Genomic DNA, 12500 nt, shown 5'->3' on the forward strand with positions numbered 1-12500 from the left:
ATTTCGGTGTTTATTTTTTAACCATTGAGCCATTATTAACCATTATTAACCATTTATTAACCGTCCGGTGGGCGTGCGGCTGCCATTGGCTAAAGCGGTCGTTCGCACGCTGGGCGGGCGTAGATTCGTAACAATATGTATATAATATATATGTATATATAATATATATGTATATATATGCATTGTTACGAATATATTGTTACGAATTTGGGAATTTGATTGCACACAACATTCAGGTTCCTTTAGTCAGTTATGTCGATTTAGTGCTTGTTCCCTAGATAGTTCACCTTCCATTGTTTAATCGATGAAGTGCGCTGCGAGATTCAATTTAATAGTTCGGGAGCGATCATAACACAATGGAGATGCCCCTCCCCCTCTCTGCGAAGAGGAAGAAGAGCCCTTCCGTCCCGTGATTCATGACATCAACAACTCCCTCCCACCCGTGGTTGAGCGGGGGATGGAGCACGAGGGCATGAGTCATGAGTCACGCCGGGCGCGGGGGAGGGGGCGGAGAAGGATAAAGAGGAGATCCTTTCTTTGTTCGGGTGGAGTAGTTGATCAGCAGGCCGTTGGGTCCTGCTTGGCTCGGGAGATCTTCGGCTGCGGCCTGGCTCGGGAGGAGGATTTTTTAAGGCTTTCTGCTTTGGTGGTTCAGTGAGCTTCGGCTTCTCTGGCTTGGTTCGTCGAAGAGAGTCGGCTGTTTTTGTTTGGAAGAAAGTTGAGCCGGTTGCTCGGCTCGAGCTGCTGGTGGTGGTTCTTCTTCTTCTTCTTCTTGGTTCGTGGAGCTCTTTGTTCTCCGTTTGGTTCCCGGCTTGGTGCGACTCATCGGCCTCATCTTGGAGGTGGTTCCTCGGGGAAGCGGCGCATCGACGGGAAGAATCGGCGCCTCGTCTCACCAGCACATGTTGAGAAGCGCGGGAGGATTCGCTGGAGCTTAGGAAAGATCGCGGCTCATGGCGATTAGGCCCAGCTCGCTCTCGCTGGAGCCCGGGTCTGAACAACTTGAAGACCACACGAGGTGGAGTGGTTCGAGATAGGTCCTGGGTTTCAGCTCACCTGTCTTCTGAGCTGGAGCCCGTTATTAAAGGCCTAAGCCACCATTTCTTGTGTGTGTGTGTGTGTGCGTGCGTGCGTGCGTGCGTGCGTGCGTGCGCGTGTGTCCGTGGGCCCGTGTCTACTAAGTAGTAACAACTGTAAAGTGATTGTGTAGAACAGTTGTAGTTCTCATGTCATGCGTCTTGGCCTTGTATAATTGCATACGGGTTTTGCCTTGTTTAATTGCATACGTGCATGTTTGCATACGTGCTTTATTGTAATAAATGTCCTTGTGTGAATGTAAACCTGTTCGTTGCGTCCTTTCCCTCCATTTAACCGCCGTATTGCATTCGGAATAATAGTTGGTTTTTAAATAGCCGATAATAGAATCGGGTCCAACGGGGCCTCGCGATAATACCCCGCTCGGTTATCCCAAAACGAAGCGAGCTGCTTAAGCGGCTCGTTTCAAGCGGGCCCTGTTGAGGTACAGTCTCTCCGTAGTCTGCCTGCGTGATTAATTAGGTATATCGACAGTTCGGCGATTGACCCTGTAGCGAGGGTAGAGTGTTGACTAGGCTGTGGTGTGCTCAAAACACACCGGTAGCGGGATTCCGGCGTTTGATCCGGAAGGCTGCGACTAGATTGTCCTTTCGGTGGGCGAGAGCGGCCGCCATTGACTAGAAGCGGTCGTCCGCACGCCGGCGGGCGGGAAACTACTACAATATATATTGTTGTGGGCAGGGGGTCGGTGGCGCGAGGTGGGGAAGTTTACGCCGTCTCCCACCTGACTCCCCGGAATTTATAGGCCGGCGCTCTGGATCAATCCGAAGCCGGCGGGTCGATTAATCGACCTTGAAACGCCAATATCTCGACCACGTGGCGTAGGGTTAATTGTCTATATCTCAATATACCTAAATAACCACGCAGTCTTGGCAACCGGGGATTCATGCCCTCGGCACATCTTTCTCGAACCGGGTCACTCTACCGACTGCGGTAGAGTTCCTACTTGTGACTACCAACTCCGGCTCGGTTGCAGCCGAGCGGAAACTGCCAAAGCCGTGCCGGCTAGGATTAACGGATTATCGGGGATGAAACCCTGTCTGAACTCAGACCCGGACCATGCTGGACCAAATAAAGAAAGGACGGAAACGAGCTGGGAACATTTCTAATAATTTATCTACAATAAAATCAAAAGACAGAAGAGGCGAGACTTATCACGAATATGCAATGCAGTATTTACAATGATGAAATAAACACTTATTCAGTTCTACTTAAAGACGGGCACATGCAGACACACACACAAATGAAAAGAAAATCCAGAGTTTTTATTGGACCCTCCAGCCGATGAGAGAGACCAGCTGGGGGTCAGAGTTCGGATGGGCACTTGTGGGTCGTCGAAGGTCCCAGCCACACGTGTGGGGCTCGTGGCAGCCTGTGTGGCGAATATAGTCGGGTTCGCAAAACATGCCAGAACTCTCCGCAACAGCCACCGCAAACAAAACTGCAGCTGACTCAGGCTCCGTGAACAAACTGCCTCAAAACCCGACTAGCCACCGTCAAAATAAAACTCTTTCTAACCCACACGAACTCTCGTCCACACACCTCTTCTTGCACAGAGCGTCTCAGAGATCTTTATCCGCCTCCCTTGTGAAACGCACACAGCTCTCGCACTGCTCTGCTCTCAGACACCACCAGCGCCAACGACAACCCCCCGAGTCTCTGAGATATATATAATATCTCCTCCCACACGGGGAGGGGCCTTGGCGAGAATCATCTCGCTGTCCGTCCCTCATTGGCCCACGGCCGCACCCCACCGGGGCAGTGCAGTGGCCCCTGTTCGGAGACCCCACATTCTCCACGTGGCTCCGCTCTCGAAGAGAAACAGTATCCATGTTGCGTTGGTGCAAGAGTTAAAACGTTTGTGGAAGGAGCGTTGGTGGGAGTGGCAAGGAACGGCTGCAAGACCCTGCCCTGGCAAGTCAGAGTGCTTGTAGACAGTGGGTGGGTGGTGGATCGTGATGGGGGATGGATCATGGAGATGGGATAGTTTATTTGATGGCTCAATGGATATAATATCCCAACTGGAGACGTCACAACACACGTTTTCGAGCCTCCCACGAAACAAAAAGGAAAGGGATCTGACTACACAAATACTTACCGGCATAACTAACTTTGGGACCTGAATGTTGAGTGCGCATGGTTTCCAGATTCGTAACAACATATATATATATATATATATATATATATATATATATATATATATATATATATATATATATATATGTGTGTATATATATATATATATATATATATATGTATATATATATATATATATATATATATATATATATATATATGTATATATGTATATATATGCATGTGTATATATATATATATATATATATATATATATATGTATATATGTATATATATGCATGTGTATATATATATATATATATGTATATATGTATATATATGCATGTGTGTGTATATATATATATATATATATATATATATATATATATATATATATATATATATATATATATATATGTATATATATATATATATATATATATATATATATATATATATATATGTATATATATATATGTATATATGTATATATATGCATGTGTATATATATATATATATATATATATATATATATATATATATATGTATGTGTGCATGTATGTGTATGTATATATGTATATATATGCATGTGTATATATGTATATATATGCATGTGTGTATATATGTATATATATGCATGTATATATATATATATATATGTATGTATATGCATGAATATGTGTATATATGTATATATATATATATATATATATATATATATATATATATATATATATATATATATATATACATACACACACACACACACACACACACACACACACACACTGTATGTATGTATGTGTATGTATATATATATATATATATATATATATATATATATATATATATATATATATATATATATATATATATATATATAGTGTTACGTCTGAGGGGGGGGGGGTATGCATTCAAAGGATAATTAGGATGTTTAATTTGGTATGCCATGCTGTTCTAGTTTACCAGGATCTCGATGTAATAAGTATCAATTCAGTGGTGATAATTAGTTGTCTAGTAAATGTCCATTTCTTCAAGGGGGAAATGATAATTGTCACGTAATTAGATAGGGAGATGGGTTAGGGTAAGTGTGTCTGCGTAAACCCTTTTAGTATTCCCTGGAGGCTTGCCGTGACATAACAGGACAGTGCTGCACACGGCTCCACCCCTTGATCATGATTGGCGGAAGGCGACGGCGGAGGGCCAATAAAACGGCTCGATTGGAAGTGACGAGGACTCGAGGATAAAAAGGTTCTGTTCGGGGAAAAGAGGTGGAAGAAGAAGATTGATAAAAAGAAACCGTCTTGTCGAGGCTGGGGGTCTCGGAGCGTGCTCTCTGATTGCGCTGGTTCGTTCCTCGATTCGTCGTGTGTTGTGGCCTTGCTGTTCTCTCGTGCCTCACCTCGGTTGGCTGTGGGGTTCTGCTGGCTCGGTGGGCGGACTTGCCTCCCTCTCCTGCTCGCATCTTTGCGCCAGAACTGGCTCCCTGGTGGCTGTGAGCGGACTTGGGCCGACACCAGGAGGTCGACACCACCACGGTGTCTCCTGCCCCTGACGAGCGCAACGCCAGCTCGTCCGGCGCCAATCCAGGGACTGTTACGTCCACACCACGGGCCAGCCTGACCACCAGGACCAGCTACGGTGTGTGTGTTGTGTGTGTGTGTGTGTGTGTGTGTGTGTGTGTGTGTGTGTGTGTGTGTGTGTGTGTGTGTGTGTGTGTGTGTGTGTGTGTGTGTGTGTGTGTGTGTGTGTGTGTGTGTGTGTGTGTGTGTGTGTGTGTACCTGGCGCCTTAGAGGGTTTGAGATTTGTATATCCATTGGAATTGTTTGTGTTTTTCCCACGCCCGAACCCACACCACCATCCCGTCGAATCGCCCCGGATCCCTCCTCTTGCCGAGTCTTATTATTATTTCTGGTTAGAGAAATAAACATTATAAACTCAGTGAAAAGCGACTCGTGCCACCTTCCTCGTCCCGTTTGCTGTAGAGCGATTAAAACCGCCATCTTTGGGTTATAAAAAATAAACCGCCTCCATCGTTTCGGCTCATTCTACGTTGGCGGGACTGTTCAAGTCCCGTGGACGTCACTATATATATATATATATATATATATATATATATATATATATATATATATATATATATATATATATATATATATATATATATATATATATATATATATATATATACATATATATATATATATATATATATATATATATATATAGTTGCGGTTATGGAAAAGACCCCCATATGCATTTAGGATTTTCCCCAACAGATATTTCTTTCGTTTGTGAGATAGATTGCCCACCTCTCGTGTCGAGGGATTTTGGGAGGAAGACGTCATTCATTAGAATGTTCGGTTTTTCTCTGCCCCCCCCCCCTCTGTCTATCGATCCATCTTTGGATCCCTCGATAGCTCAACCTGCCCATCCATCACCGGTCCCTCGCCATGTTCATTTTTCGAGCTGGTGGCTCCTCGTGCCCCGTTGATCCTGTCATTTCCCGTTCAAACCTCTCCCTTCTTTTCCATTCCACATCACAAATCACATTCCATGTCACGTCATGTCACACATTCCATTCCCCTTGTCACAAATCCACATGTTATGCATCACCATTGCTTCAAAACAATGGACCACAATTACCATTTGACTGGTACAAAGGATTCTTCAGTGGGTGCTTGAACGCATGGAAAGTAAAGAGAATCCTTCTTTCAATTCATGCAAAAAACCACATTTGGACACAATGGAGGTAATTATTAGCCCTGCAGTGGTCCCTTGGTTCTTTCCTTTGCTTGGAAAAGAACACATATAGAGCTGCAGGATCATGAACTTGCAGCTGTTGCAGCTGACGTAATGCACATGTCATGTGGTTCAGCATCGGTGTGTGTGACATCAGTGACAAGAGGAGGTAGAAAGAATGTGATTGTGCACTCCACAGAACAACAAGGTACATTGGCTTTATCCCCAAGATGAGAGGACGTTGAAGAGAATGTGTTCGTGCACTCCACCGAATATCAGCAGCAGATTAGCTCGACCTCCGTAGAGGAAGAACGTGACACCGAGTGGGGTCGGTTGCAGAGAGCAACTGGACCTCCGTGGTACCATGAGTCCTGAGGCAAAGCCTGTGCTCACGTTTGCCTGTTCGGACCATGAAAGCCACCCACGCTCTGCTCTACATCTTATCTACTTTTCTATCTCTTTACATTTCTCCGGTTGTGATTCTGATTGGCGCCAATTGTCATGAGTAGATAATTCAGCAAGATTGCAGAAGGGGCTCATAAGTGTCAAGGGAACAAGTTCTGCTCTGTGACTCTGTTCTATTTACTGTACATCCATGCCATACAAATTTCCCCCGATGTACATGTCAAACCCTCACAAACACCCTGCATATGTGCTTTGCCATTCCTTGTGAATAAAACCCTTACTCCATATACGTGCCACACAAACTCCCCCTTGTCCCTCGCATGTAAATATACCCATACACGTTTTCTTCCAACCTCCTTGTGGAGTCTTTATGCTGTAGGTCAAACGTAGTGTGCACGAGCGTTAGCCGGGAAGTTTAACCATAACTGTTTTGTTCCATTAAATAGCCAGCGCTGCACTCTATAACACTCTGCAGTAATCTAATTGGGCATTTGGTTCGTTGGGCTACGTCACCACCAGGTAAACGGCGTTAGACAAAGGAACACTGGGAGATTTGGCCGTCTGATTGAAGTTTATGGTTGCTTCACAACCCTCCGGGCTGCAGACTTATCCGTGGCACATCAGCCTGCAGGACTGGACGTTGGGTCGGGAGGAGTTCTAGGAGTTTCCTTTTGTGGCGAACCCAGAACACCGGATCTGTAAATACGTGTGTGTGTGTGTGTGTGTGTGTGTGTGTGTGTGTGTGTGTGTGTGTGTGTGTGTGTGTGTGTGTGTGTGTGTGTGTGTGTGTGTGTGTGTGTGTGTGTGTGTGTGTGTGTGTGTGTGTGTGTGTGTGTGTGTGTGTGTGTGTGTGTCTGGTGTTGGCTTAATGGTTTGGGTGGTGGGCATGGGATCCTAGGATCCTGAGTTAAAATCCCACTCAGCTGTTGAATTAATACCAGGTGGGGTTGACTCTGCCTGTCATCCTTCCAAGGTCGGCAAAATGAGTGCCAGCATGCTGGTATACTGTGTCGGAGTGGCGACGCGTACAGGATTTTGCCCAACAGCCAAGAAGGCTGCTTAGGCAACACCATTGTTCTGCACAAAGTATGGTCCCTGTGTGTGTTGTATGTATGTAAATGGACAAATATTGCCCAATCAAGGTGTGCAAAGTTGGTAGAGACCGATCCCAACAGACTCACAGCTGTAATTGCTGTCAAAGATGCTTCCACCAAGAATTAACTCAGGGGGGTGGACACTTGTACAACCAAGATATTCTAGTTTTGTATTTTCAATTAATTTTCTGAAATTTGTAGAATTTGTTTTTCACTTGAAAGTTGTTGGTTACGATGTGTAAATAAAGGTGGAAAAGGTCTGATTTAATGTAATTTAATTCCAGGCTCCAAGGCAACAAAAGGTGAAAATTTTGAAAGGGGAGTGTAGACTTTCTATCGGCACTGTATAGAGAAAACTATATGATGTCGTCGTCCTGCATGGCCTTACGGGTAACAGCTGGCTGATGACATGAAATAATTCCATCATATGGCAATGCTCTTTGTTAGATATTGGTAACACTCAACATCATCTCTTTTTCCCTCTCTCCCTCTCTCCCTCTCTCCCTCCCTCTCTCTGAAATATCAAGGTCTGTATCCATGTTATTGAGACACCCTGTACATTTAATAAAATTAACAGCCAATCATGTAAATACCCACAAATGTTCACCAGACAAGACATGCCAATTCACTGAGATTTCTTTCTCCTGCTCTCTTTCTCAGTGTTGTGTATAATGACCTTGTGACCAAAGGAGACATCGTACCAACTCCTGAAGTGCCCCCTCCCACTGTCCCTATGGACTATTCCTGGGCCCAGGTAATTGACTTGATATATATATATATATATATATATATATATATATATATATATATATTTATTTATTTTTTATGGATTTTTTGTTAATTTGCCAATCTCCAATCTCACCTTCAGTCACCACGTCGTGGTTTACCTTCAATACAATTCCTGTGATGTTATTGCATAAGGAAAGCCATGACAACTGGTTATAAGTTCCCATATTTTGACATTGATTAGTGATATAAACTTTTCATTTCTTTCGACACTTTCTATACCTGTAGTTATGCGTGCTTGCACTCTTACTTTTTTTTAAATGTTTGCGCCCCTATGTCTCTCCTGCTATTTCATTGTCATAAAACAAAATGCTTGGCCATTTCTCGAACCCCTCTGTACAGTGCTCGTATGATTAACTAACCATGCTTTGCCTAATCATTCAGGAGTTGGGCCTTATTCGCAAGCCAGCATCCTTCATGACAAGTATCTGCGACGAGCGGGGGCAGGAGCTCTTGTACGCAGGAATGCCAATTACAGAAGTGTTCCGTGAAGACATGGGCATCGGTGGGGTGTTGGGCCTGTTGTGGTTTCAGCGCCGGTATGGAGTCCCGTAGATCTGTTTGTAGACCAAGAGGTGCCTGAGTGTCAAGTTGATTATGTTGTGGAAAAAATGACTTTCATTCCTTTTGGACATTGTTGGAATTCTGGTGGTGTATTGTTTCGGATGCTGGAATGGTATCCCAGAGATTGTTAGTTTGAATTTGGTTGAAGGAATTGGCATTAAGATTTGGATTATTTCTTTGGAATCCTGAGCTATCTTAAGGAGAACTAATTGCTATGTCATCATCAGAATGTCATCTTTGTGCTCTGCCTGAACTGGTCTGTTTGTACAGTTCACAGTGTTACCTTGTTTCCATGTACCATTCAGTCTGGGTGGAAAACCATGCTCCCTCTAATGATGCGACATTTCCATGTACTGTTGCCATCCCTGTTTGGGCTGTCAAAACGAGCTCCCCCTGCGTCTTATTGTGACAGATTCCCAAAGCACGTGGACATTTGATAGGATCATCGGGTAACCAGTGGGCGTATACCTTTTTCTTGAACCGAAAGGAAAGACATCACTTTTCTCAAACGATAATTTCAACAATTATTTGGCACTCTTTTAAAATCGCTGAGTCGGCAGAAGGAAAGAGCTTGCAAAAGATTATGTGGACAGTTATTCCTCAAACAACATACATTTATGGACTGAAATTGCTCATCGATGGAGCGGTTCTCTCAAGTCTAACAGCATTCTTCAGACCACGGACTTGACGAACGATATTTATTCCCCCCCCCCCCCCCCGTGCTTACTTGAGGCTTTGCAAGTTGCGGTTTCACCCCAAGCTTGTTGAGAACCGCCTACATCCAGCAAATCTTCCACTCTGCGGAAACACGAGCTTTTTTTCACTCGGCTCGGATAGACGATCATGTGCCGGCTATGGGAGAACCTGGGTCTGGGCAGCACGGTTTTCATACCGATTTGAGTGATGCATGGAAACGAGGTATTTATGATCGACCCTTAAATGTCTTGGGGGAAGATTAGATAAAAATTTTAGTGCCCATCCTTTAAAAGACTGTGCTGCCCACAATCCCCGAACCAAATTAAAACGACTTGAAACATGGTGACAGGTTCATTGTGGCACCTTTCAAACTTTTGGCAGGCTTCCCAAGTACGCTTCAAAGTACCTGGAGATGTGTCTCATGGTAACCGCTGATCATGGACCAGCTGTGTCTGGAGCTCACAACACCATCGTGTGTGCCCGTGCTGGGAAAGATCTGGTGTCCTGTCTTACCTCTGGCCTGCTCACGATTGTGAGGCTTTTTGGAGTTAATAGATTTTGATTCTTGCTTCAGAAATATTAAGATTTCATTTTCATCCCATTTGCATGACTTTCACATTTTTCCTTTCATCATGCAGGTGTTAATTAAGGTTTTTATTTATTTTAAGGCATTCGATAAACAGCCTCTGTTTTCCAAGCAAAATATTGATGCAAATCGTTTTGATTTTCCTTTGTTGGCTTTATCCTCAGAGTGTACTTCTCTGGAGTCGTTTAATATCACTTTTTTTTTTAATGTGCATTTGGTGCCACGTGAACCAGTTTGCGTACCTGTTGATTCTTCCGTTAATCTACCTTGACTGCCCTGAACAGGGTGAGCGTTTTGGCGGTGCTTTGGATTCAGCTGCGAAACAGTTCAGCCACGCTTTTGATAGCGGCATAATTCCGATGGAATTTGTGAACAAAATGAAGAAAGAAGGCCACCTCATCATGGGTATTGGCCATCGTGTGAAATCGGTAAGGCGATGGTGATGAATATTTTTTTTTTTGGCCCCAAAGGCTGCCGTGGACTTATCGTGACTTGTTGCGCATTATTTGTGGAACGTTGAATTTTTTTTCTTTAATGTATGTGTATATATTTTTTTGGTGCCTTGCAGTTAAACAACCCAGATATGCGGGTGCAGATTTTGAAGGATTACGCAAAGCAGAATTTCCCTGCTACTCCACTACTGGACTATGCTCTCGAAGTCGAGAAAATTACCACCTCAAAGGTCTTGCAGCTTAAAAATCTCGAAAATTGCTTCTTGCATTCACATGTCGTGCCTCTTCCTCTGATCGGTGAATATACGATTTGAATCGTACATTGCGAATATTCTACATGAGAAGAAGTCATATTCAGGAAACACTGTAATGGTGATGAAATTGTTTATTTATTTTTTTTCCACAACTGTGTATATGGCTGTGTGCAGCCAGATGATCTGGTCAGCTTCACTCTTAACGAGGAATGTTAGTCTTGGTAAAGACCGGTGACCGCCTGCGTTGGTAGAGAGGGTAACAATGGGTTATCCAAAATAGAAGTTGCAAAAATGTAAGTTTTTACTGCCGTGAGAAACAAGGTGAGGCTTTCGCTTCAAGCATTCCCCCTCGTCTGACGACTGGTAATGCCCGAAACATGAGCTTCACTCTTATGTGAGCATTTTACACGATGGAGAAAGATCACTTTGTTTGTTTTTTCTCATTTCATTCATTTTTTTTGCCCCCCCCCCTCCCCCGACCTCAGAAACCAAATCTTATCCTCAATGTGGATGGCCTTATTGGAGTTGTGTTCGTTGATTTGCTCAGGCATTGTGGAAGCTTCACAAGGCAAGCGCTGCACATTTTAGAAATCATTTTGTTCATTACACAGTTACATGAAGGCTAAAAGATGAGTTTATTTCTAAAAGTCGCATTACCATAACTTTATTCAAATGTAACCTGCCACAATGTATTGAGTCAGATGTCACACTGCATTATTCATTGTGATGTGAAAAGCAATGCTTAGAGTGTACTCAATCGGCCATTGTCAGATTTTTTGCTCACCCAGAATGTTGTTCCGGGGAGCTTATGGGATGGTGCGCTGTCCGTCCGTCCGTCTGTCCGTCCACAAACACTTTCAACTTCTCTTAAACTTCACATACGATTTCAATGAAACTTAACCGCAACCTTCATCACCCGTGATGTACCAAAGGGTGTTCACGGCTTTAAAAAGAAATTGGGGTCTGAGGGTGTCGATCGAGGGAGTTTACAGGGGGTTGCCCGGCCCCCTAAAGAGGTATTTGCTTTCTTCTCAGAAGCCACACACACAATTCCAATAAAAGTTAACCACAACCTTCATCACCCGTGATGTACCAAAGTTTGTTCACACCATTAAAAATCTTGTGGTCTACTGGGGGGGGGGGGGAGTTGCCCTCCAAAATAGGTATTTGCTTTCTTCTTGGAAACCACACGCACAATATCGATGAAACTTGACCACAACCTTCATTAATATAGAGAGGGAGAGAGTGGGAAAAGCTGAGATTCTTTACGGTCGTTGTATTTAAAACGGTGGTGGCCGTGAGTCGCAAATGCAAGCTGTTGGAGAGGTTAAAAAACAGAGCTAAATGTCAGCTCAAAGGCCAATCAGAAATTATTTGTGTTTTGATGAACCAATTATCCATCTCTGGCACAGTGACTTCACTACCATGGCCACCGTACAGTTGTCAGTTTCTCATTTCCTGTTGTCGATTCGCCCAAACATGGAATAAGCTGGTATTTTCATTTTCATTTCTTTTTATTGTTTCCAAGATTAATTTCCTTAAGCCAAAATGACGAGCGAAGAGCCAGGACCATCCAAGACGAGGGCAAAAACCTACCATTTGCACCAGTGATGGAAAAGTGAATTTATTTTTAGGAATATCGTCCGTGCAGAGCTCTGCAACTTTGCTCATTCAAATCGTTCCTTGATGAGCTTGATGCCACCTTCGGTGAGATAATCCTTCATGGAGACGTGGGGTGGTTAAGTCGAG

At 43.7% G+C, this 12500-nt stretch overlaps 1 protein-coding gene across 6 annotated transcripts in view; it reads left to right on the top strand.

Moving 5' to 3' along the window:
* The window catches only part of ACLY (ATP citrate lyase), a 202575-nt gene that overhangs the window by 174325 nt on the left and 15750 nt on the right, over window positions 1-12500 (top strand). For all 6 annotated transcript variants that reach the window (XM_085890901.1, XM_085890905.1, XM_085890904.1 and 3 more), the window contains 6 exons: window positions 8074-8167; window positions 8584-8738; window positions 9841-9991; window positions 10330-10473; window positions 10614-10727; window positions 11237-11319. In XM_085890901.1, coding sequence (XP_085747027.1) covers window positions 8074-8167; window positions 8584-8738; window positions 9841-9991; window positions 10330-10473; window positions 10614-10727; window positions 11237-11319 — 741 coding nt within the window. The remainder of the gene's footprint in view (window positions 1-8073; window positions 8168-8583; window positions 8739-9840; window positions 9992-10329; window positions 10474-10613; window positions 10728-11236; window positions 11320-12500) is intronic.

Source organism: Eptatretus burgeri, chromosome 8 (assembly GCF_056783735.1).
Source record: "Eptatretus burgeri isolate ZD-2024b chromosome 8, Ebu_testis_v1, whole genome shotgun sequence".
In the NCBI taxonomy this organism is placed as follows: domain Eukaryota; kingdom Metazoa; phylum Chordata; class Myxini; order Myxiniformes; family Myxinidae; genus Eptatretus; species Eptatretus burgeri.